This window comes from Notolepis coatsorum (assembly GCF_963971535.1).
Source record: "Notolepis coatsorum genome assembly, chromosome: 9".
NCBI lineage: Eukaryota > Metazoa > Chordata > Actinopteri > Aulopiformes > Paralepididae > Notolepis > Notolepis coatsorum.
The window spans coordinates 134,108,931-134,136,516 of NC_140173.1; the positions used below are offsets into that span (position 1 = coordinate 134,108,931).

Sequence of the window (27,586 nt, forward strand, 5' to 3'; positions counted from 1 at the left end):
CAAAATACTTCCCAAAGGTCAGTGAATACCACGATCACAACACCAGAGGGAGCTCCACAAATCATGTAAAACCCAGATTCGGATCAAACAAGGGACTAAACACGTTTCGCAATTATGCCACATCAATGTGGAACGCCCTGCCTAAAGCTGTAAAGGAATGTGAATCACTACCCACCTTCAAAAACACTCTCAAAAAACACCTACGTGAGACTGCAATTCGAAACTGGCCCCTACAAATGTCCTAACCTAGTTGTACAGTAAATGACCAAGTAAGGCTTTGTCAATATTCCAATGTACAGTGTAAAATGTGGGTGTGTCCCCTTCCCAAACCCCCCCCCCCCCCCCCCCCCCCCACCTCCAATGTACAGCCCTCACCCAACCCACCCAACCCCACCCCACCCAACCAACCTCCTCCAATGTACAGTTTCTATGCCAAATGTATATACACTCCTTTTCTGGACACTTTTGTATCACAAACAGTACTGTATTTGCAAATCTGATATGTCATAAATGTATAGATGTAGCAGTACTGTCTATCTGTATGTCATGTATGTCATATATGTTATGATGAATTGAAAATGGGGGACCCTGATGTAAACAAGTCGAAAGTCTTTCTCTGGTCTGCATCCCCTTAACAATTGTATGTATTGAGCTGTACTGTACTGTACCCATTCTGCAATCTGTTAATAAACTTTTCAATCAATCAATCAATCAATCAAACAGTTACCAGAGTAAACAGCCATATGTACAGTTAGACAGTCACTAACAATCCTACACAGAGCCTCTGATCTCAACACAAGCCACGAAGCCCCGCCCAGACGTTGGGCTTGCGGCTCTGCAGATATACCCTATTGCCTCAATGAGCGTTGGAAAGATGGCGACGGCACACGCACGGGCGAGACGACTCAACTGTGCCGGTGGACAAAAAGTGCTCTAAAAATACGCCTATGTGCTATTCTTGCAAACATTCAAGGTGCAAAGTGTGATCGAGTTTGCCGGGACATGGTTTAGTCCATGCACTTCTAGAAACAAGGAGCCACTGCCTTGCTATGGAGGAGCCTCCGGATCGCAACGAGTCCAGCAGGTAACGATGCGAATTTCACGACACGAAAAACTACACAAAAGAACTACAAAATCGTTCTTTGCCACATTGTGATCCGAACGAGACACTGCAGTCAGCCAAGGCTCAGCCCTCTGGAACTGACTTCCTGTCAAATAGTGGGCCTCGTCGTGCAGTTATTGCATTTGCAAACGTTGTAGTTGCAAACTTTTTTTTTGAGACAATTTTGTACATTTATAAAACGTTCGTTGTGTTTGCTCATATTTGGGATTATAGTTCTGCTGTGTGGTATGTTATAGAACCGGACAGAATGTTGGCCGAATGAAAAGGTAACATTGCAAATAATTCTCAACTATTTCCCCAAACAGTGCAACATTTTTTTTACAACAAGCTAGCTATAGCGTTAACGTATTGTTCGCGCACAGGTTGGTTAATGTTACCCAACGCCAGGAAGACCGCTTTGTGGCTTTTGCACTTGTATCTGTTGATAATGTTTGACCATTTGGGCGTCCTTTGTTGATGATTTGTGATGCCCCTGACCATGCATTTGAACATAGTTGTGTTATTATATATGGCGCAGAGGCATAAAGTTCATTAGCTTTCGCTACTAGCATGATGTTGCTGCACTAACTGTGTTGGTGTTAATCCTCCACTCGGCGCTTGGGTTGTTGTTGTTCTGCACACTGCTGCTAAATCAATATGATCACATGATGGAGTTATATGCGACCTGAGCATGTGTGTACATTGTTATTTTAGCAATCGTGATTATTTCGTTTTTTTATTTTTATTTTTTAAACTAACCTCAGTGGTTGATAGATGCCCACAAGTCCCCCCTCACAACATTGTTCTTTTTCTTAATTTTTTTTTGTGCAAAAGTGGTTCACACTTCTGTCAAGTATCAGAATGATAATAATTTGTAGCAACAACTGACAACCGTATCGTTAATAATGTGTCAATCTCGTGGAAACGTTGACATCAACAACATCAAAACGCCACCGTAGTGGAAATTCGCATGCCAATACAATGTGGTTATTTAATGTGTTTGATTCATGTGCGCATTTGACCCACACGTCGTCATCGTGCGTGTTTTGCCCCTGACTGACTGACTGGCGACAGATTCTCTGGAATTCCATGTTATGTCTGTGCGGTTGACTGTCCTCCCTTCTCGGCTGCAGGGCCATTGGATTTAAAGAGATAAACATGATGCTACACGACTTGATTGAATTGATTGATTGATTGAAAACTTTATTAACAGATTGCAGAATGGGTACAATACAGTACAGCTCCAGAGAAAGACTTTCGTCTTGTTTACATCAGGGTCCCCCATTTTCAATTCATCAGGACATATATGACACACATGACATACAGATAGACAGTACTGCTACATCTATACATTTATGACATACCAGATTTACAAATACAGTACTGTTTGTGATACAAAAAGAGTCCAGAAAAGGGAGCATACATTTGACGTCAAAACTGTACATTGGAGGAGGTTGGGTGGGGTTGGGGGGGGGGGGTTGGGTAGGAGGGGTTGGGGGGGGGGAACACTGTACAAGCAAGACTGTACATTGGAATATTGACAACCATACTAGGTAATTTACTGTACAAGGTTGATTTCGCGAGTAGTGGTTTGCTTGAAGGGATGAATGAATGAGAACTTTATTTAACAGATTGCAGAATGGGTACAATACACACAATTGTTAAGGGGATGCAGACCAGAGAAAGACGTTTGTCTTGTTTACATCAGGGTCCCCCCATTTTCAATTCATAGCGACATGTATGACATACACAACATACATGACATTTATGGCGCTTCAAAGAAAACAATGCAGATTTATTTTGCACATAATCTCACGCATATCCCATGGCTCTCTAAACTGTTCTGCACACTTTCATTTAGTTTGACAGTTTTTGAGAGTTAATGTGTTTAAATATGGCCACCAGTGTGTGATGTCATCATGTGTTGTATTAATTACAGCTCAATGAAAAAATAGCAATACATTTTTCATCTAGGCTACACCATTTCATTGAGCTGTAATTAACACGACAACTATGTTGTTTTTCGGCAAAGTGCCCCTTCGAGTTTGTTTGCATAATGTGTGATTGTGTTTGAGGACTACTTAATGATGTTATTTCAGCGAATGTTGCATCCCCTTTTGCCCCCCCTCAGAGCACTCCGTTCTCACAAGTGGAGAAACAAACAACGATATGCGTGATTGTGCAATACTGTTTCAGTTAATGTCACTCTTGGTCTGGCATTGTGGCATAGATAGATTAGAAGGGCATGCAGTATTTACTCATCCTCATTGATCTTGCCATTGTTGAAAACCACTACTAATTTGGAGTTTACATGATCATACATGTATTGTCATGGCTGATTTACTAAACTTTCCCCCGCATTAATATTAGCACTATATCCAAGGTCCATGTTGAGAGAGAATCACATGCACCTCTGCATGCGTGTGATTTTATGACCAACATTTTTGAAGAAATGTTGTGGGTATATTGAAAATAAATACACTATCGGAGAGATTAGTAGTCATCGAAAGGAAAACCCATTCCTATTCTTTGAGTAAACGCATGTTGAAAACAAATAGTAAAAGGTCTGGAAAGATGACCGTGAAAAAGATCACAATCCTGGGCATCACGCGTATCGATATAACATAATGTACTCTAGTATCATGATACGCGATACACACCCCTATATATAGCACATTGGTTTTCAATTAGATGGGCTTAAGAAATATTGAGTCATAGAGGCTGAATTGCATATTAGTTTGTAGAGACAGTCTGCTGTCTCTTTCCATTACAGTGTGCGTGGCTGTCCTTGTTTCACATAGTGATGCGATTACATATTCTCATCACCCACAAACTGCTCAAACAGGAATTGTGTGTTTTGAGGAAGACAACATTAGTTTGCATTTTTTTTCGACTCGGAACTTACTGGCATGAGTTCAAATTGATCAATACCGCTGATGTTTGTGGGGAAACGTGCATGCATGCGTTTTTTTTTTATGATCCGATTGGGCCGTACACTCGCTTTGATAAATGAGGGCCATTGTCTCGGACCGTGTCTCAAGACTTTGTGGCCCTGTGGTGTTCTCAGTTCTCCCCACAAGCATTCCAGGGATTTCAGGATGTGGTGTGCGTTGTGGATAGCCGCCTCTCAAGCCCCGGAGGCGCCCATGGCTCCAGCAGCTCATTAATGCCTCTTATTTGCCGGCACACAGGCTGTGGAACACAGATTCATCTCTTCCTCTACCATTTCCTGACTGACTGCAGTCTTATCACTGGCCACCCCCTGCCCTCGGGAGACGATGAATCCAGCCCTCGTAATCTCTCTCCGTCACTTACTTGCGATACGCTGCCATCTCCTTCATGTTTGCAATGGAACCAAATAAATTGCGCAATGACTAGACGTGACGATATGGTGTGGCCACTAATAAGTTTCCATTGTGGTAGACTGGTGATGCTGCAGGTCCTATAAAAGATGCAGGGAGGTGTACTGTGACATTGTTTGAGAGCTGCAAAACGCAAACCAAAGATAATCGGTTCTATGCTTAATGTAATTGTGCATTTCCCAGGGTGCACATTTTCACGTGACATGCACTGATGCAATTGAAAATTGTAAATGCAGTTCAGTTCACTGAGTTCAGGCCTCAGTCAGACAGCTAAACTCCCTTTGAAGCCCTTAGCAAGTGTGGGTGTCGCCCCCCTTGCCTGTAACCTGTTTCATATACCCTACATCTGGAACAGATAGTTGTTTGCAGTGCACTGTGTATTTAGGAGGGAAATGTCAAAAGGCGAAGAAAGGAAGAAAAAAAAAGGCCATGATTGCACTGTTTACATTGTGCTGCACTACGTAGTCTGCAAGCAGTGTCTACATTTAGATCATGTGTAGGGTGTTGCTGGCTTGCCAAGGCCTTCTGGCCTGTTCTGATAGATTATGCCACCACTGGCATATTAAGGACTTTTCTCAGAAACCGGGGGTGAGTTCCTGGTATTAAGTTCCACGGTACGGTATTCAAGTATCAAATGGAAAAAGGAAAGAAGCAGAGTTTGGAAACATGCAGTGCTTTGACCCCGAGTCTTCCGAATGGAAATGGGTTGAATGGGATATGGTGATGGTGTGTATACTGTGGATCAGCAGCAGCATGATAAGAACATTGTAACGCCAGGCATGTGACAAAAGACAACATGCTATATAGCACGATGCATGCTTTGCGACATGCGTGTGCAGGAGAGGTTTTGAGGTCCACTCTTGGAAGTGTCACACAGTTCCCTGAATAGGGTGGGGTCAAGTTTGTTTCTGTTCCCTCTGCCAACATTTTTTTCTCTCTCTGAGCCTGTGGCAGTAATCCTGCTGGTCGCCTCAACGCTCTGCTTGTTTTCCAGAGGCCGCTGTTGCCTCTAGCTCGGACACAGTGCAGGCCCGGTTACATACGGGGGTTGAAATAAGACCCCTGTCGGGATTTGCATGCTATTGTCTTGTCTTGCACCTTCCCATGTGAGCTGCACTTATTATTATTATTTTTTTTTTTTACACGAGATTCGGTTCCTTGTGTTCATCAATGTGCTAATAGGAGACGGGCAGCAGGCCTGCGCAGGCCTCTTGTAATTGCTGCAATCAAAACACTGGACTTGGCTGACACCACTTTGTTTGTTATATGCCACAATGACTTGATGAGCTGCAACAAGCGTGCTTCTGCAAAAAGTCCGAGCAGCCAACCTTTCCTCCTTTCCCTCTCGCTAAACAATCTCTTTTGCTTTGGCCATTGTGAGCAAAGTGTGCTGATGGACCAGCTGTGTGCTATTCAGCTGTGTGGGCCTCACGGGCCACGTGTCACCGCCATACAATACAGTGCCCCTGCCCGGCACAATGGTCGGGATGGTCTGGTGTCAAAGGTCAGCCCCCCCCCCCCCCCCTTCTGACTGCAGCAGCCCTCCATATCACTGCCTCAGCCACTATACAGAAAAGGCTGTGGATTTGATGCTGTTTATTATGCACTGTGTGTTCCTGGCCGGGGGGCTGTAACATTCCACTGGCCTTTATTACAACCCCAGTGAGCCATCAGATGAGGCATTGAGAGCAGCCAGACGCCATCTGCAGCCATCATTCACTAGTGGCAGGCCACAGCCACGGTTAACAGGAGGGCAGGCCAGCCACTGCCCCTCTCTCTCTCTCTCTCTCTCTCTCTCTCTCTCTGTGCTGCCTGCAGTAGGTTATTATTTTAGGAAAAGGGAGAAAGGGGGAGAAGTCTTGATGAAGAGGAATTTGTGCAGGCTTTACAGTGGGTGCTGCTCACAGTGCATTGGTCGGGGAGTGTCTCATGGCAACCAAACAAACATCCCGGCAGTGGTGGCGTCATTGGTTCCGCTGTCATTCCTGAGTGATGCAGTCATTCCATTCTGCCCAGGGCAGAACCTTTAGTTAAACTGGCTCTCATTCCGTCTCGCATGCATGCACTATTAACTAGGGCCGGGAAGAAATATTGAAAATAATCTAAATTAGTAGGGATGCCCCGATCACGTTTTTTGCCACCGATACCGATCGTCTATGAGTCATATCGGCCGATACACTGCTGATAAATCGATCGTTTTTGGTTTTCTTATAGCAGCTGGCAGTATTATACTGTAGGTCTAACACAGGCATTCTCAAAGTCGGGTCTAAATGATCTAATCTAATCTTAGAAATTAAGTAAAGTGAATAGTACTGGATGTTAAGCATAACAGTATCTAAGTTAATTTACTTCTGACCATTATAGTCAAAGTATTTTCCTATGACCTGAAACCTATAAGATGTTCTCAGTGTTCAGTTAAGGCTATGAAGCACGATGGCTAATTAGCCAACAGCTGCAAAAACGAATGATGTTCTAAGACATTGATATCAGGAGCTATCTGCTCTACTGCTAGCCAGCTAGATAACGTTAGACAATGCCTCATGTATTAAACTAAAGTGAATAGTTGACTCTGTCATTTTGTTTAAACAGTAACGTTAGCTAGGTAGCTAAAGTTAGCTCACGGAACGATAGCTAGTTAGCCACCACTAGCCAACTACTGCGAAACAAAATGCCAAAATGATGATCAGATGTTGATATCAGTAGCTAGCCAGCTAGATAACTTTAGACAATGCCTCATGTATTAAACTAAAGTGAATAGTTGACTCTGTCATTTAGTTTAAACAGTAACGTTAGCTAGGTAGCTAAAGCTAACGTTAGCTCACGGAGGTCTCATGCACTAGACTATGCCGGAGCATGTTGACATGGGAGCGGGAGGGGGAGGGGCAAGGCGTGCAGCAGCTGTGTGCGAGAGAGAGACAGCGAGTGAGAACTCCGCTGAGAATTGGATCATCATTTTCGCGCGTGTCATCGATCGGTTTTCACCATCGGCGAAAATAAAGCATTCAAATTCACCGATCTCATGTTTATACTGAATATCGGCCGATACCGATCGCTGGCCGATCGATCGGGGCATCCCTATATATTAGGGATGCCCAATCACGTTTTTTGCCACCAATACCGATCACTGATCGTCTATGAGCCATATCGGCCGATACACTGCCGATACCGATCGTTTTTGGTTTTGTTATACTGTAAAAACTGGGATTTGGGTTAATTAATATTTATTAAATAATTATTAGTAACTTATACATAATAAAAAAGACTGCCATTTGAAATCCAGCTGAATTCAATGAATTTGAACCATTTTCATATCTATTATCTGCGACACGAGTTGCTCTCTCTAATGCAAGCAACGTCTCTGTGCAATGCATGTCGACTGGAGCCATTGTCTCTGTGACTCTGCTTTGGTCCAATCACATTCCCCCACCCACAGTCTGCGAATCAGAGGCAGAGTAGGGCGGGTCTTCACGGCAAACTTGGTTGTCTCTCAGTGACCTGCACTGCACTCACCTGGGGCAGTGTAGCCCAAATCTTGCCAGGTCTTGCTCGAAAAAGAGATCATTGATCTCAACTCAAGTGACTACCTGGTAAAATAAAGGTTAAAAAAATTATGTTTATATATATATTAGGGGTGTAACGGTACACAAAATCCACGGTTCGGTACGTACCTCGGTTTTGAAGTCACGGTTCGGTATTTTTTCGGTACAGTGGGGGGGGGGGGGGGGGGGGGCATACCAGTGCATACATTAAAAAAAAATTTAATTTAAAAAAAATTATATAAATTATCCTTTTTTTTCTTCTTTTTTTCATACAACTACTGTTTTATATATACTGTTTTTTAGTAATAACTAGAAAGTTATGCACGCTATAGAAGCGGGCTGAAAAATCAAATCTCTTATTTCCTGATCTCACACACAGACACATAGGGCCCACGTTGATATCTCTGTGAAAAAAGCTCTGATTATCCTAAGACTGGTAAAATAGATTCCTTACCTCAGATCAGATGTTCTCCAAAAAGATTATTCCAATTCCTGATCGCCATTCCAAATATCGATCGCGTTTATTGATCCAACGCTGGGTGGTCGAAACACCGATTCCACGCTGTTATGATGGTCCAGAAGCAGGATTCCCCCCCCCCCATGCTTTTCATTCAGTCTAATCAGGGAACAAACTTAACTTTTTGACTTACCAGCCATTTGGCTGGTAGATTTGAAAAACTACCAGCCGGGCAGATGTTTTACCAGCCAACATTTTTAAATAGCTTTTTAGTATATCGCCATGTGTTATTATTACTATATAATACTCTCATGCTATTTTCAATTAATATCATAAACAACATAAGGAATATTAGCATAATTTTGAGTGGACTGAAGGAATGAGTCAGCGTTAATAGTTTTAAATGCAAATAATTTATTGAAACATAGAAGTGGGGTCGGGACACACACACACACACACTGTTTCAACTCACCACCCCCGCATCATATTGTAGTCTGTCTTCAAACTTCCACTCCTCTCGAAACTTTTTTATATTTGAATATCAACATTATCTGTCCATCCTCGGTAATCCTCAGTTTACTATAATATACTCCTGTCCTGGGTAGAGCTGCCGCGATTACCGCATTACCGCGGTATCGCTGTTACATCACGGCCACCGCAGAGTAGGCTGAATACCGCGTCACCGCTGTTTTTTATAATAATAATAATAAATTACCCTCCTCTCGTTGGGCTTGCGGCTCTGCAGATATACCCTACTCCTCTATCGAGGTTCCAAGCGACCCTATTGGGTACCAGAAAAGTCACGTGAAACATTGCAGACCACTGATTGGTCAGAAGAGAGACGCGTCACACGTTGTAGCGTCATGCAGTGTGTTACCACCAATCGGCAAGCGTGTATTAGGTTTTTACTTCCTGAATGTCAGCTCATCACAACACGGCTAATAACGTTAGCTTTAACTCTCCGCCGGAGTGGACTACCATCGCTCCTAAGGAGTACTAAACGAGACATAATGATTTTACTGTCTGCAACGAATGTTATAATAAAAGCCCTTCGTTCTATACACTTGTCTGATTGAAAACTTTATTAACAGACCGCAGAATGGGACAACTCAGCACGCTCTGAGCAAAGAAAGGAACTGAGATATGAATAGAGTATTGCTTGCCTTGCTATTGTCCGGTAAATACGCTGATGTTATTGAACGTATAACTATATAATGTTAATGCCACAAAACGAATGCCTTTATTATAAAGTAGTAACTTTATAGTAATAATAATAAGAAAGGGTCGGGGGGGTTAGGGGTAACCACCCCTGCCCGCGACACCGAGTGAACTGCGCACGACCAGAGGGGAAACTTCGAATCCGTGTTTCACTTTCAATAACTAATGCGTGCTTGCCGAATCCCAAACAATATTCATGCTGCAAAGTCATCCTCTAAAGATAGACATTTAGACTAGAGGCAGGCTATATGCTATAAAGAGTAGACTACTACTAAAAAAAAAAATGCATTCAAACTTTTTTTTTTTTTTTTTGTGTGCGTGCGGTAATAACCGCGGCGGTAGGAAATATTTTGCAAATTTGTGCGGTAAGGAAAACAGCAATACCGCGGCAGCTCTAGTCCTGGGTCCTGACTAGTGACTTCGTCGTCTTTCCAAACGCACACACACAGGGAAGAGGAGAGTGCCCCCCCATTTCCCTTTCCCCAGTCCACACTGCTGTTCTCTATGGCTCTGCGCCTCTGCCTCTGATCAGGATTAGCTTGTTAGCTTACGCTAACGTTGTAGTGATTGTAATGGTACATAAACGTTAATTTCGGGCGATGTGGGCATAAAGGAATGGCGACGGTGCAAAGCATGTAGATGCATTTGACCCGTTGTGAGAAGAAAAAAAACACCAGACTTATTTCGAGTCTGTAGGCGCACTGCTGTGTTAACGCTGCTCTGCTTTCAGAAACACGGACTGTACTGGGCGGATATCATATGACTCGCGGAGTTGCTACAGGTTTTTCAAAATAAGAGTATCATATGAACCTGATCGTTGCTAGCTGCCGGAGCCCAGATATTATGACTGGAGCTGCGCTTGGGGCGGAAATGAGACCCGCACACGATTTTCAAAATAAGAGTATCGATATGAACTACACGCCAGATGGCGGGCAGACCTATTATTTTTTGTCGCCAAACCGTAAATCTACAGGCTATTGGCGCTTGGCGGGTGGTTAATTTGTTCCCCGAGTCTAATCCAATGCAATGGGGTGCAGTACCACAGGGAGAGACGATAGGGGGCGGTATTTTCCCAATGGAGCTCAGAGAGAGTTCCAGTGGTAACGGGAGGCTAGATTGATGAAATATGAATGGAAATCGCTAATAAAAAAAAAAGCAATTTTAAAAACGAGATTTCCCGTCCGTGGCACTCGACGGTTGGCATGAAATAACGAGAATTATCGTCCGTGGCACTCAAAGTGTTAAACCAGCGCCATCGGGCGCCCAAGTGGCGAACCATGTAACACGCTGCGTCGCGAAGCTGCCGACCCGGGTTCGATTCCCGGACCCGGCGTCCTTTGCCGAATGTCTTCCCCCCCCCCCCCCCCCCCCCCCGCTCTGTCTCCCATTCTTCCTCTCTCTCTATCTCTCTCTCTACCGGACTGCCCGGTAGTAAAAAACAATAGAAAATCGACAAAAACATTTAAAAAAAAAAACGGCGCCATCAAGCCTAATTGAATCGATATCGAATCGGGCCCTGTGAATCTGAATCCTTTCGAAACATCATTGGTGATACCCAGCCCTGCTATTACACACCCTTACAAGCCTTAACACCAACAAGTGTTCATAGGAGCATGTTTTGAGTGTGTCATCTTAACATTTAGTTTGTTCATGCTTAGTTGCATATGCGTTCGACAGGAATGGGCAGCCTTTAGGTGCAATTGGTATGCATTACATTCATGATGTGATTTCTTGGTGCACTGTATGCAGTGCCCGGCTGTGTGTGTGTGTGTGTGTGTGTGTACGTATGTGCATTCTTTTCATATGGAAAAGAGAAAAAAAAGCACAGCGCTATGGAAAAGAAAAAAAAAGCACAGCGCTATGAGTGTGTCGTAATTGGACCATCATAAATGCTTCCTTGTTGCGCACAAAAGCTTGCCTGCTCTGCCTTCTTCCGCCTGAGCAGTGAAAAAGATCACTGTCGTGTCCCGTTCCACCCGGAGAGCGCAGAACAAGCTCCCCTCTGCAGTCTCCAGCCTCGTACAACACACCCTAAAGAGCTGCAGAGTTCTTTTTACTCTGAGGTCATTCTCTAATTACAAGAACAGTTGTTTTTATTTTTGTAATTTTTTATATAGACTGTTCTCCCACCTCTTTTCATCCCTCCAATATGTTTGGTGCAAGAGGAGCTGCTTGCATCTGGGATCCTCTGGCACGTGATGGCCCACCACGGAGCTTGAGCAGGTGTCTTGCAGCTCCCAGGGGCGACTGAGGGCTAGATCCACAAAGACTGGATTGCACGGAGCAAGCTGCACCCTTACTTACAATTCATTATGAATTGCAAATGGGGGAGTCGGGGACCCTGATGTAAACAAGACTAAAGTCTTTCTCTGCTCTGCATCCCTTAACAATTGTGTGTATTGAGCCGTACTGTATTGTACCCATTCTGCAATCTGTTAATAAAACGTTCATTCATTCATTCAATCAATCTGCACGGTGATTGATTAAATGAAAATTGTATTAACAGATTTCAGAATGGGTACAATACAGTACGGCTCAATACACACAATTGTTAAGGGATGCAGACCAGATAAAGACTTTCATCTTGTTTACATCAGGGTCCCCCATTTTCAATTCATAGTGAATTGTAAGTAAGGGTGCAACTTGCTCCGTGCAATCCAGTCTTTGTGGATCTAGCCCTGCTGTGTGTGTGTGTGAGTGTGACTCTACGGAGCAGGGCAGATGGGCAGTAGGGGCTTGTGTGTGTGGAAGTGTGACTCTACGGAGCAGGGCAGATAGAGCCATATGAAATCCGCGTTCACGGAATCGCGGACGGAATCACGAAATTTACCAATAAAAATGGAATCAACTGCAAAACGTGGAATATTGCAGAATTTGGCCTAATCTGGACTGAAATTCCGTTTTGGGTGGAACGTTTGGTGCAAAGCAAACATGACCGGGGACCGCTGCGTGTTACACACAAGACGCAACACAGCGGTGTCCAAGCATCTGCCGTCTGGCTGCTTTGATGTTAACATCGTCAAGAAGCTAAGAAATTCCGCAATAAGCCCTAAATTCAGAGCAGAGCAGTATCCTAATGACTTTTATGCCTCCAGCGATAAGGTGTTTTGCAAATTCTGTCACCGTTCCGTGGACTGGACCCGCAAAAACACGTGCGACACTATTGTGATTAAATAGCTAACGTTACAGTACATAGGACTATAGATGGAAATGATAGCTTCTTGCTAAATCTAGTGCACCCATCCATTTGTTTAATGCAAACGATTGTCATTACACTGTCCTTTATAAACTAAATAAACTTAAATAGCTATGTAACGTTACAGGACTATAGATGGAAATTAATGATAGCTTCTTGCTGCAAACGATTGTCATTACACTGTCCTTTTATAAACTTAAATAGCTATGTAACGTTACAGGACTATAGATGGAATTTTATAGATTTTATTTTGTCACAATATTATTTGAAAAATATTGTGTAAAATTGAACTGTATTTTTTAGTTGTAGCACTTAAAAACATTAAATGGACTGTTATATCTTATTAAATTGTGGACATTTATTCATTCCCACTTATTAGACACTTTCTGATGGTAAAATGAGCATAAAAAGCAAAATACAGAATTCTGAAATATTAAAACGGAAAAAACTGAATTTGGGAAAAAATCTAATGGAATTTGGAAAATAATAAAACGGATTTCATATGGCTCGTCTAGCAGATGGGCAGTAGGGGCTTGTGCTCACTGCTCTCTCCATGCGTCTCCTTTTCTTCCAGTGAAAGGCTTTGGCAAGTGATTTCCAGATTAGAACTCCTCCTCCTCTGCAGAAGTGATACACCAGTGGCTGCCCCTCTCGCCCTCTCAGCTGCGCCTCCTCTCTGACCCAAACGGCTGCGTGTGCCGGCCGGGGAAAGCCTTTCAATCAGAGTGATCGATGCAGGGGCGCACGGATGGACTAACCGGGTGTATAGATTGTAGGTTTTCAGGCCACCCCACCCTCTCTCTTTTTCTTAGTTTGTATTAGCGGGGTCAACCCCCCGCCAGCCCTCCCCTCTAATCCTATTAAAAAGCCCTCGGAAAAGCTTTAAGGGACAAAGCTCTGACATTGTTATCTGGAAAGGCGTGCCGCTTGCATTCTTTTCTTTTTTTTTCCTTTTTTTCTTTCACGCAAAAGGAAGTGTTCTCAAGAGATTGGTTTGGTCTCTCTCTCTGCAGACACGGAGGCGACATGTTCTACAGTGGCTCCGCTTTTTGCAGTCTCCTTGTTATCGGGCTGCCCAGACGTTAAAATGTCCATTGTGTCCCATAAGCTTTCCCTTAACCACAAGACATGAATATGCTTCTCAATAGGGCTGTCCTCAGCTAAAGACGTTCTCAGTAATTGTAGATTAATCAATTAGCCTAGTTGATTTTTAAAATCAACATCTGTCAAATGAGATTTTTGTAAAACTTCTGGTTTCCCACATCCTTTCACACGTGAATGCAGTCATGCAGAAGACCACTTTCCAGCTATTATGACTAATGACTCATTTCTGATTCAGCATAACGGAAACAATTAATTGACCAAACAAATCTTGTTCAACTAAAGACCTTTGACCGACGAGACGATCAAGAGGGTGCTACTCTTACTTCAAAATGTAATCGTGAAATAAACGCACAGATTAGCCTTTCATTAGCATTGAATTTGCTTGTGTTCTTCTAGCAACCTCTACACACTTGGGAGCAAGAGAGACCTTGCACTCCATGACCCTTACACTACACGACCTATCTGTGACCGTAACGGCTGATGAATGGTAAATGGCTGCTTTTTTTTATATAGCGTTTTTATCCAAAGCGCTTTACAATTTGTTCCTCACATTTGACCCATTCACTCACACATTCACACACCGACGGCGGAGGCGACCATGCAAGGTGCCAACCTGCTCATCGAGAGCAATTAGGGGTTAAGTGTCTTGCTCAAGGACACATCGACACGCTGCCCGGGAGGAGCGGGAATCGAACCGGGAACCTCCGGATTGCCAGACGACTGCTCTACCTCCCGAGCCACTGTCGCCTAGTGTTGTCACGATACTGGAATTTCTAAATTCGATACGATACCTTGAAAAGTATCTATTCGATACCATGGGGAAAAGATTTTAATCTTAAAATGTAAATTTCTTTATTAATTTTTATTTTTTTTATTTAGCTTTTGTTGCTGGTCGATTCTCCTCACCTTCTCTCTGGTATTATAAGAGAAGAGAAATATAACACTTTTAAAACCATTTGTTTTAGGGCTGGGCGATATGGCCTAAAAATTAAATCTCATTATTTTTTTTAATCCGATTTATCGATTTTTTTCTCTCTTGAAAACTAGAATAATTCAAATAACATTTGTTTTTATTTGACAAAAAAAAATATCAACCCAAGATGAATTTCCCCATTGGGATTGAAGTGCAAACCTAACTTTCACCAATCTTCATTTAAAAAAATGAAATAAAATAATAACATATATATAAAAGGTTACTCTTGATCAAACAAAGATGAATGTCCCTATTGGGATTAATAGTGCAATAACTTGCTTTTTCACCAAACTTCACTTAAAACAAATAAAAGGTGCCTCTTGATCATCAAACAAGAATGAATTTCCCTATTGGGATTAATAAAGTGCAAATCTAACTTTCACCAAACATCACTTTTTGTAAAATAAAAGGTGACTCTTGATTTTTTTTTTTTTTTTTGAAAATCGATAGTGCAGAAAGTATCGATATTGCAGGAAATTAGTATTGAACCCGTTTTAAATATTCAGAATCGATATGTATCGAAAAATCGATATTTTTTTCAACACTACCGTCGCCCCTACATGATGACCTGGCACTGGCAGACTTAATGACGGATACCATTTCCTCAGCTTGGGCTCTGGTCGTCGTGTTTACCTCGAGCGGTGAGCGGCTGCCAGCGGAGGACGACGCACAGCTTATCATTCCGCATCTGGGCCGCTGTGGTAATGCTCTGCATGGGCGCTTGCCGCCGTACACAGTCGGGGAAGGAGACAGCCCCGTCAGGCAGCTCCAGAGAACAGTCTGGTGGAGGACAGGTAGAGGCAGACGTTTAGTCTGGGAGCTTCTCCCCGGGCCCAGCAACCTGCTGCCTGGGCCGCTATGAGACTTGACTGCCGCAGACAGCGCAACACCGGCTGACCTTGCATACACATTAGAGCAGACTAGAGGCTCCTGCGCCATCAGCCCAGCCGTTCTTAGAATGCAAAACACACTGATATCCAAGCATTTCTGTTTACCATCGAGTTATTCCTAGAAGTGGGGGGTATTATGTTGTTGTGTCCTTGGCTTATGCTCTTACTTTCAGTACCAGACCAGTTATGGAATTTAAATGCTTATGCTTGTGTGATGATGGTGCAGTGAATGGTGCCAGGTAATTAGAAACGACCTTGTGACCGGGAGGTCGCCAGTTCAATCCCTGGAATGGCAGATCTGGGCATGGGCCATGAATGAATAGTGCTCCCAACCTCCCGCAACACGCACCCTTGGAAGTGCCCTAGAGCAAGGCACTTAACCCTCAACTAGAGCAGTGGCTAACGGTGTCAGACTGCGGTTGTACCGGCAGCTCCCGGGTGAGAATGTGTTGGAACTGTGAGTATATGGGGCAGGGTTTTGCAGAAAAAGAGCATTCATGCTCAGCGACTGTACCCTTGGTAAATAAAGGTTTAAAAAGTGCCCAGGCCTGTATTTGTTTGTTTTAGGTGAGCAATAGCCTAAGTTAAGGTGAAGAAATTATGCGTCAGTAGTATGGGCCTCATATTTTCCATTTAGCGAAAATCATGAATGGAATCACAGAATCCACCTTTTTTTAAAAGAGGATCTCCGAAATAAAGGCAGAAGGCCACAGAATTGTGAGCTTTTGGGGAGTTGTTTTTATCTTTTATGAGCAGTTATTACCACGGTAAGATGAACAGAAACATAACAATTCTACACCAAGGCAATAAGAATCTGGGGCCAGAGCTGTGTTACTGGTAGGCCTTCCACACCGGCCGGGCTCCGTGCTGGAGCCGGTTCCCGAACGTAATTTTTTGTGCTCTCGCTGCCGCGGTGGGTTTTCTTTTTAGCGGTCGGCTTACTCCTTCCATAGTTCCACATATTTGTAACTAGAGCTGCCGCGATAACCGCATTACCGCGGTATCGCTGTTGCATCACGCTCACCGCAGAGTTAGGCTGAATACCGCGTCACAGCTGTTTTTTTATCATAATAATAAAGTTGGCTTGCGGCTTGCGGCTCTGCAGATATACCCTACTCGGTTCCAAGCGACCCTATTGGGTAGAAGTGGTACCAGAAAAGACATGTGAAACATTGCAGACCACTGACTGGTCAGAAGAGAGACGCGTCACACTTTGTAGCCTCTGAACGAAAACAGAACGCCGCCATCTTTACTGCCTCGCTAAGGATGCATTTCATTCAGGATTTGTTTGCGACAGAACCAAGCAATAAACAAAAAAGAATGGATTCACTGTGTATTCTGCCTTATTTATTGATGAAACAAAACCGACATCAACCCAATTTACCACCGAGCGGAGAGTTTAGTGTCACAACAAGATCGCTGATGTGTTAAGTTTGTTGTTGTTATTATTAGCCTAATACTACCGTCAGCCGATATACACGAGAGGTAACGTTAAACCCGGGTTTGCTTGGTAGAATACACAATGAGAGGTAACGTTAGCTTTGGCAGAATAGACGCAACGAGAGTCTGGTTAATGTTGTTATTGATTGATTGATTGATTGATTGAAACTGTGTTAAACTCTGGCTTGCTGCAAGCCCTCGGACATCTATGCCCACGGAGCTTTCAGTGTACACAAGCGAGTGGCCCCGCCTGCATCCCCACGTCGGAGACAAACTGAGTAGTACCTGGCTGCAGTGGAAAAGGAACGAAGTACCAGGTGCCTAAAGCGGGTCGAGTCGAGTAGGTACTATGCAGTGGAAAAGCGCCATTAGACTAGAGGCAGGCTATAAGAGTAGACTACTAAAAAAAAAAAAAAATGCATTTAAACTTTTTTTTTTTTGTGCGCACTGTGCGGTAATACCGCGGCGGTAGGAAATATTTCGCAAATTCGTGCGGTAAGGAAAATATCAATACCGCGGCAGCTCTATTTGTAACCAATTTAACGTTAGCTAATCGTCGGACATAACGTTAGCTCCCTAGGCTACAGTGCAAGCAGGTGCCATGGGCAGCCAGTCGGGACAGAAGAGTAGCGGATGTGACGTCGGTAAACAAGCCACAAATTAGGCCTGTCGTGAGACCAAAACACACCGCAGAGCGGGTCTTCTCCAAAGCGGGGGACACAGTGAGTGTGGAGCGGGCTCTGCTCTTACCAGAGAGAGTGAACATGTTAATCTTTCTGAAAAATAACTGCTAGAATACTCAATCAGCAGCAGAGTAGTTCATTGCTGCTAGATTGTTTGTTTAACACATTCAGGGCCATTGGGATTAGACGGGGCCCACTCTATACGGCCAGCATATCAAAACAAACTTTCATTGTGCGTGAGGCTGTTTGTAGAGCTAAATCTATACTTTATATTATTGCTATCTGTCCATTCTCATTGTCAATTGACACTATAAACCGTCCCTTCAATATGCCTTAAATAATAATTTTTTTCATCAATACGTTCCCATTTTATAGCGTCGTGAATATGAACGTTATAGCAGAATGTTCTGGGGTATTTCCTGGAACGCGAGATATAGGGTGCTAAGCTAATAACGGTAAATCGAATGGCGTTTCGGCTATAGACAAGCTAGAGCTAAAACTCAAAATGCATATTGTCGCTATCATGGTCCACCATGAATGCATGAAAGGGGGGGCGGGGGACGTCGTTTCTGATTATTGATTACCAATAACGGCATTAGCCTCAGTAGCCTTATTTGCTGATCGGCTGGTTGGGTATGATAACGAGGCCTGATCAGCATGTAATTTACATGAAAAAGCTCTTACCTGTGGCCGGTTGGACTGCAAAAAGGATTTCCCAGTTATCGGTTGCCATCTGGTAGATCCATATGTCCATTGGCTGATGATATATTCCTTTACGGCATACTGAATTCAGCGTCCCAAAAACTATTCCAGGCCATCGGCTACACGCATAGCTTTAGGCTAACAGAAAAGCCCATTCATACAAAAAAAACAAAAACACCGGTCTGTAACAGGGAACACTGCATTATCGAGACAGCGCCCCTACGAGGATCTGGCCGGTAATGCACTTTTCCCAATTCCAAGAGTAGGGTAAATCTGCAGTGCCGCTCGGTGACATTGAGTAGGATATTTCAATGGGATAAAAGCCAAAACAACCTTGGTTGGCTGTCAAGCGTTGGATCCGAAACACGTATATATACGTGGTTGGCCCAGTAAGTTGTAAACATTTTTTTTTTTAACTTACATTTTTTTTATTTTCAGTTTTTTTGATTTACAAACAAAACATCCACATACAATAATACAATTGGTACAATACAATTCGATAGATAAGAACTAATTAATAACTAAAACTAAAAGAACTAAAAATTTATATCAAAATCGAATGACGAGTTGACCTAAAATAAATTCACTAAAGGGGAAAAGGAAAAAACAAAACAAAACAAAAACAAAGAAAAAAGATAAACAATAAAAAAATACAAAAAAAGAAAAAAGAAAAAAAGTGACATGGGTTCTTTGGTACCTTCATAGTTTATTTTCGTTTAGATTTTTCTTCTTGTCTCCTTTTCACTCTCCTGTGATGTCGGTTCTTTTTTTCCTATACTCTTCCCACTTCTCCCATTTTGACTCAAACTTCTCGTCTTGTAGCCTCAGCCTATGTGTGATTCTCTCCATTTCCGTTTTTTATTTTTTATTTTTTTTAAGCTGATTTTTTTTTTTTTTTTTTAAACAAACATATAAACAAACATGACAACACACAATAAGATATACAAGCATTATTAACAGTGCACATCCAATGAAATCACCATATAGTTAAATGTCTTATACAGGATATACCCCCAATACCTGCTATCTAATACCCTACACACATATGCTCTAGCTCGTACCCCCCCTCCCGGACCCCCCATTGGATAATCCATCCACTATCCCTCACTCCTAACCAGACACTACCATTATATGCTAGCTTTTATTTTCTCCACCACTTCTAACCACATTGTCATTTTGGATTCATTGAGACCCAAAATTCTTGCTGTAGATATTTCTTGATAAATCACATCGAGATATGTAATAATCCAGACCTTTCGGCAAATTTTTTCCGGTTGGAACCATCGTGATGCTATCAGCTTTTTAGCCACTGTGATACCCGATAAAACCAATCTCTTTAGCTGTGGATGTACTGCATACTCAAAAACATCATTCAGCAGTAATACAGAGGGGTGTACAGGTATATTCAGAGTTAAGAGATTTGATAATTGCTGGGTCACCTCTTTCCAGAATATTTTAACTGGTGGGCAGTCCCAGTACATGTGCATAAATGTCCCCTCATCCCAATTTGTACATAAGGAGCATTTGGAGTCTTGTTTAAGACCCATTTTTTTCAGTCTTATAGGAGTCAAGTATGTCCTGTGAATATAGTTAAGATTTATTTGTTGATGGTCCGGGTTCCTTGATGTAAATCGAACATTTGCCCAGGCTTTTGCCCAGGCTTCTTGCCAATCAAAATCGCTTTCCAGGTCTGGTATATCCCTCCTCCAGACGGAGTCTAGGTGGAGGGTTTCATACGAGGACGTTAGTAATTGATGATAAAAATCTGAAACAAAACCTCTCGATGTCTCTCTTTCATAGAAGAATTTGTGGTATCTGTGGTGTTCAATTGGTATCTTTAATGGAACACTGTGAGACTTCAAGCATAACAATAACTGTGTGTAAAAAAAAATTGTGGACTCGGTGAGATTACATTTTTTGCGTATTTCTTCATAGCTACAGAAACCCTGTTTGTTAAAAACATCACCTAATGAGTGTATGCCTTGCTTTTCCCATATAGGGAATCTTATAGGTCGTTTTCCAATCAAGAGTGCATTGTTATTGAATAAGGGAGTATGATTATGCCATTTATGTGGATTAGAATGTTTTTTGTGTGTTTCACGCCATATCCGGATCGCATGAGTAATTATGGGGACAAATTTCCGTTCGCATTGCTTAATTGATAATTTAGTGTATGCTATGTCCTTCAGTCTATGTGGGGCTACTATATTTTCTTCTAATTTTCTCCAGGATACTAATGCTTGGGGATCAAACCATGTTGTCAATGGTCTTAAAGTGTACGCCTTAAAATAGTGGAAAAAAATCTGGAAATGCCATACCACCGTCTGCTTTGTTTCTCTGTGCGGTGGATCTTTTTATACATGGTGGTTTGTTATTCCAAATAAATTTGTATGTGGAGGAGTGTAATTTTTTCCAGTAACCCTCTGGAGGGGGTAACGGTAGCATTGAGCTGAAGAAGTTGATTCTAGGTAGTACGTCCATCTTAACTATTGATATCCGTGCCTGTACTGAGTTTTTAAGTTTTGACCACCTATCAAGGTCGTCTTAGATTTTGTTTTGGATTTTTATGTAATTGTGCTTCACCGTTTGTCTTATGGTGGGGAATATTTCCACTCCCAAGCATCTAAAGTGTTTTACCATAGGTATCTCTACTGGGAGGGTTATATTTTTTTTTGCAGGGGCGTTAAGTGGAAGGAAAGCCGACTTCAGCCAATTTATCTTAAATCCTGATAAATCTCCAAAGTCCTCAATCAACTCGAGCAGATGAGGCAATGTGGTGTTGGGGTTTTGCATGAACAGTATTACGTCGTCCGCATATAAACTAATTTTATGTTGTGTGCCCTTGATTACGATTGGTTCTATGGATTGGGATTGTCTTATATATTGTGCTAAAGGCTCTAATGATAGATCGAATAGTCTGGGACTAAGAGGGCAACCCTGTCTAGCTGAGCGTGATACCGGAAAGATTCCGGAGGTGATTATACCTGTTGTAATCATGGCCGATGGGTCTTTGTATACTACTTTAATCATATCAATGATTAATGATTCTCTCCATTTCCTGTATCCCACCCACTATCCCTGTCCATTGTTCCCTCGTCGGTGCTTCTACTCTATACCACATTTTCGCCAGTGCTTTCTTGGCTGCTACTAGTAATATCTTAATCAAGTATATGTCTTTCCCCTGAATTCCTTCCTGTGTTAAGTTCCCTAAATACAATACTTGTCCTGTCTGGGGTATTTTATATCCTACTATTTCATTTATTATCCCTCCTATCTCTTCCCAATAGTTCTTTATTATCTGACATCCCCAGAATATGTGTGTGTGGTTTGCTATTTCCTGTCCACATTTTCTCCAGCATGGTTTCTGTGTTGGTGTATAGTTGCCCTGTATTTCTGGTGTTATAATTTTTTATTTTTTTTTTCATGTCAACGTTCACACGCACAATATATGCTTACCTAGGATTTGACTTGATTCAACAACAAAGCAGTCGGAGCAATGACAAGCCGAAAACTGTCGAAATTGTAGTTATTTGAAGTTTGGATTTTTTTTTTACGACTGAGGTAGGTAAATTCAATTTCTTGAGACTAAAGTACTGAAAAAAGGTACCGTTGGGTATCGATTCACAGGTACCGGTATCGGTTCAAATGTGAAAGGTACCCATCCCTAGTACTGTTAGTCTACATGAGACTGGTCCATTGGTCTCATGGAAGACCAAAAAGCAACAGACGGTGGCATTGTCCACATGTGAAGCAGAGTACATGGCACTAGCTGCAACCACCCAAGAGTGTTTACACCTGGTACAACTGCTGACACATATGGATGCATGTAAGTATGCACCACCCATTGTCCATGAGGACAATCGGGGAACCATAGCATTAGCTAAGAACCCAGTCCGCAGACAAAGATGCAAACACATAGACATAAAGTACCATTTTATCAGATCTACAGTACTAAATGGACAGATCTGTTTGCGATACTGTCCCACAGATCAAATGGTGGCTGATGTATTTACCAAACCAGCAACTAAGGACAAACTAATAGGTTCACAAAGGTTATGTTTGGGAGAGAAACCACATCAGTGTGAGTAGTGACCAAGTGGTCACATTTTTTGTTTTTCTTGTTTATTTCAAAATGTTATAAAAGAGTGCCAGTGAAAAAAAACGGACTGTGTAAATAATGAAATCTAATGATTTATGTTCTTGTTTCACTCAGGAGAGGAACCATATCAATGACGGCCTTCGTTTGATTAATGGAATGTAAAAGTGTTACAATAACTGATTGTTATTAAATTGTTTTTTTTTGTTATTATTTTTCCTTCTCCAGTTTAGATAGGTCAGTAGATAGCAAGTGGGGGTGTTGACAATAATGAGTGTGCTCTCCCGTCATCCATTCAAAGTGATTGACTGATTGACACCAGCTGAGTGATGGACTCATTAATATCAGCTGAGTGTGTGTATATAAGAGCGACCTTCACAAATAAAAATGTTGCTTCCTTGATACACGAATCCTGTCTCAGCGTTTTATTCCTTCTCTCTATATACTGTATAGTCCAGGTTATGATGTCTAGCCAATACGCAATATCCGACATTCAACAGTAATCTTCTAAACTAGTAGGGCTGACCTTCGAATTTTTTTTGGCAATCGAAGCTTCGGGGCCGAGCTTCGATTTTAATTCGAAGCTTCGAATAAAAAAAAATGTATTCTTTTTATATAATTTTTTTTTTTTTTTATATCTTATGTTGTGGGACTTGTACAGCGCTTTGGTAAACTTTGTTGTTTTTAAATGTGCTCTATAAATAAAGTGGATTGGATTAATGAATTAAGTAGCCCCTTTCGTGACTGTGACGCAGCCGTGATTTAATTCAAGGTGGATCGCTGTTGTCGTTTGAACAACTTCAGATTTCATGGGAACTACCAATCCCCCAAATCAAGAATGTTTAAGATGAATGAAGTAAGATTTTGATTATTTGAAATATGGCCTGTGTAGACTAAACTATGCACAGAATTATGTCAGTCTACAAGGTCCGGCAATGTAGACCTTGTAGACTCCACTACAGACCAATTATCAGTGAATGTTCATGCATTTTTAAGAAGGGCTACTTCCACAAAAAAACAAAGAACTCACAAAAACATCTCGGTAGCACCTTATCTAAATGTTCTATTTCATATATGGAGATTCATATTTATTTATGTATTGCATGCATTTCTACATTTTATTTCCTATTTTGTTTATTCATCCCAGTATCTTTCTTTCTTATGTGTGGAATTCTACAAGGCATTTACATTCACATTTACATTTAGTCATTTAGCTGACACTTTTATCCAAAGCGACTTACAAGTTCTGTACGACAGGTCATCAGGAAGGATACAACTCTATCAGCTGAGTAACAATATTCATCAAAGTGTTGCGTGTTACAGTGTAGGTTAGTTTATTAGGACAAGTGCATGACAGTAAGGTTAGTTAGGGTTAGATTTTTTTTATTTTATTTCTTAAATTTGATTTCAGATAATGGTTGAAGAAGTGCGTCTTTAGTCGACGGCGAAAGATTGGACGGGATTCGGCTGTCCTAACTGGGGTGGGTAGTTCATTCCACCATTGTGGAGCAAGGACTGAGAATAGGCGTGTAGGTGGTGTATGTGTTTGAGGATGATATCCTTCAAACAGGCAATAGTGATGATATAATTTGGGCAGTGCTGAGCTGGGTTACTTTCCTCCAGTGTATTTGTCCCCCGGTCCCTCCCAATGGCCCCATGCACACACACACACACACACACACCGAAGTAAAAATAAAAATAAAAATGTGAATTTTTTTTCCTTTTTTTTTAACTTCGATTTTTTTTTAATGTTCGAAGCTTGTGCCATCGAACGAAGCTTCGAAGTATTTAAGACAGCCCTATAAACTAGGTATTGCCAGCCCTATAAACTAGGTATTGCCATTCCTCCTTTCTCCTTTGGTAATTGTAGAGTCACATAATGTAAAAATACTTTCATTTATTTGTTATTTAAATATATAGATGTGTATTTTTTTATCAGCAGAATAGTTCATTGCTGCTAGAGTGGTTTGTTTACCCTTGTTTTATACTTGTTATTTAGTAAAATACAATACCTTTATTTATTTTGTATTTAAATATATAGATGTGTACCTTTTTTAGTTAATTTGTAAAACATATTTTTTTAAACAAACATAACATTTATTTAAAGATGTGTGTGTGTGTGTGACTGTGTGTATATATATTAGGGCTGTCCCCGACTAAGGATTTGGATGGTCGACTAGGATTGGCAAAAAGTTGCCATTAGTCGACTAAAAAATAAAAATAAAAAAAGTTTAATATTTAAAAAAAAAAAATTACAAAAAAATGTTTTATCATTCCATTTGGGCTGTGGCGGGTGCTTAATGTCTGAAGGAGTCGACTGAAGGCTGCTTGTCCTCTGCAAAAGCATGCAATTGGTCCACTGATGGATACATCTTGATATTTGTCTAGTGTGTTCATTAGATGGGTGAAATCCTCTTTCAGTGCCTCTGTGCCTGTTTTCGTAGGCAGTTAGCCTCTGGTATGCGTGCCATTAGCGTTAGCCATGCTTCTAGGCCTCTTTTCTTTTGGAAAGAATGATATCAAAAAAAAAATATATATATATTTTTTTATATTCGACTAAGAGATTGGCCAGTCGACTACGGCTCCTTTCGACCGATTAGTCGACTAATAGGGGTCAGCCCTAATATATATATGTATATGTTCTAAATAAATAATAACTATTTGTATAGCACCTTTCATACATGGGATTGCAGTTCAAAGTGAGATGTAAATAATAATTAAGTAATAATAAATAGGGCTGTCAGTTTATCGCGTTAATTAGATTAATTAATTACACAGCAAATAATCGTGTTATGAAAATTAACTCAATTAATTACAAAAAAAAAATTCATTTTTTTTTTTTTTAATAATACTATTTTTTTTGTATCTCATTCATTCCATAAGCATGTAGAATACACATTTACAGATTTTTTTTAATATGGTCCATTTGCATGTTCTTGGTATCTGATTCTAGGGACATCTATGAATCTCAGGGAATGTATTCCCAGTGTCAGAAATACTGTGGGCTAGATCCACAAAGAATGGATTGCACGGTGCAAGTTGCACCCTTACTTACAATTCATTATGAATTGAAAATGGGGGACCCTGATGTAAACAAGACGAAAGTCTTTCTCTGGTCTGCATTCCCTTAACAATTGTGTGTATTGAGCCGTACTGTATTGTACCCATTCTGCAATCTGTTAATAACATTTTCATTCAATCAATCAATCTGTGCAGTGATTGATTGAATGAACATTTTATTTTGAGTAAATTGTAATGAACCAAATGAGAATATCAATACATTTTTTTTAATCTTTGACTGTGAATAACACCATGCTCAAATTGACTAGACCTGAAAAATCTAAGCAAATTAATAGATGGAAGATGATTAAACGGAAGGTTTTGTAGATACAGTACTGAATTCTGCCATCCGGACACATGCAATTTGAAACATGATTATATGAGGCATAAAATGGTAATGCGATTAAAATGCGATTAATTAATTACAAATCCTGTAATTAATTAGATTAATTTTTTTTAATCGCCTGACAGCACTAATAATAAATAATAATACATTATTTATTTATTAAATATTAACACATTCCTGGCCAACCACGTATATACGTTATTGGGAGCCAGCGGTTGACGGCTCGTTTTCTCTTTTATTCGCGTTTAATAACCTATTCAATGTCACAGAGCTGTATTTTGCCTGGAAAAGGCATATTGGGACTTCGAAGGTGCAGTACCGGCCAGATCCTGCTAGTGGCGCTGTATCGAGAATGTAGTAACCCCTGTTCCAGACCGGGTGCCACACTGAAAACACTCCGGGTGCTCTTTTCTACTAACCTGAAGCTAGGGCTTCACCCGATCGCAATGAATAGTTTTCGGGATCCTCGATTCATTATGCTGTGGTGGGTTATGTCGTGGGCCAAAATGACATATGATCTACCAGATGGCAATCAAATAATTGGAATATTCTTTTTGGAATCCCACCGGCCACAGGTAAGGACAATTTACTGTCAATTTCAGCTTGATCGTGCAAGGATTTCATAGCCATCCCCCTGATCAGCGTATGTTGTGGTAATAACGAATGCCGTTATTGGCAATCAATTAATCAGAAACGACCCCCCCCCTTTTCATGCATTCATGATGAAACATAATACCGATTATATGCATTTGATTTTTTAATTGTAGCGTGTGTAGGGACAAAACGCCAATGGATTTGGTATAATACACGTTGCGGCTTATAAATAGCCTCACAGGAATTAGCCCAGATCATTCCGAAATAACACTCATATTCACCACGGTATAAAACGGGAACGTATGGATGGATTTTTTTTTCTTTTTTGTATCTTGAACGGAAGGTTCTTACTGTCAAATGACCATGATATTGTATTCATAGCTATAATATAAAATATAGATTTAGCTCTACAAATAACGTGACGCACAGTGAAAGTGTGTAATGGATATAGCTATCTGGGGAATTCCAATGGCCCCGAATGTGTTAAGTTTGTAATTTTCTTTTACAACTGAGGTAGGTAGATTACATTTTTAGAGACTAAAGTACAGAAAAAAGGTACCGGTATCGATTCACAGGTATCGGTTCAAATGTGAAAGGTACCCATCCCATCAGCATGATATGATACATTTATTTATATTGCGCCCCTCAACATTTATTTATATCGGCCCGGGGTGCATCCCGGGAGAGAAAGAGAAACAAAAAGACAGGAACAATACGAAAAAAAAAAAAAAAATACATGCAGTCCAACCAAGCAGATAGAACAGACAGGTGGGTTTTGAGCATGCCCTTAAAGGTCCGTAGAGTGCTTGCAGATTTCAGGTTGA

At 41.4% G+C, this 27,586-nt stretch overlaps 1 protein-coding gene across 4 annotated transcripts in view; it reads left to right on the forward strand.

Annotated features, from left to right (window-relative positions):
• The first annotated feature begins 879 nt into the window (after positions 1–879).
• map3k4 (mitogen-activated protein kinase kinase kinase 4) overlaps positions 880–27,586 on the forward strand; it is an 83,353-nt gene continuing 56,646 nt past the window's right edge. For 3 of the 4 annotated variants that reach the window (XM_084321675.1, XM_084321677.1, XM_084321678.1), the window contains exon 1: positions 880–1,084. In XM_084321675.1, coding sequence (XP_084177801.1) covers positions 1,050–1,084 — 35 coding nt within the window. In that variant the 5' untranslated portion in view covers positions 880–1,049. Of the gene's footprint in view, positions 1,085–1,259; positions 1,390–27,586 lie in introns of those variants that run through there. The other variant, XM_084321676.1, reaches the window with a different exon arrangement.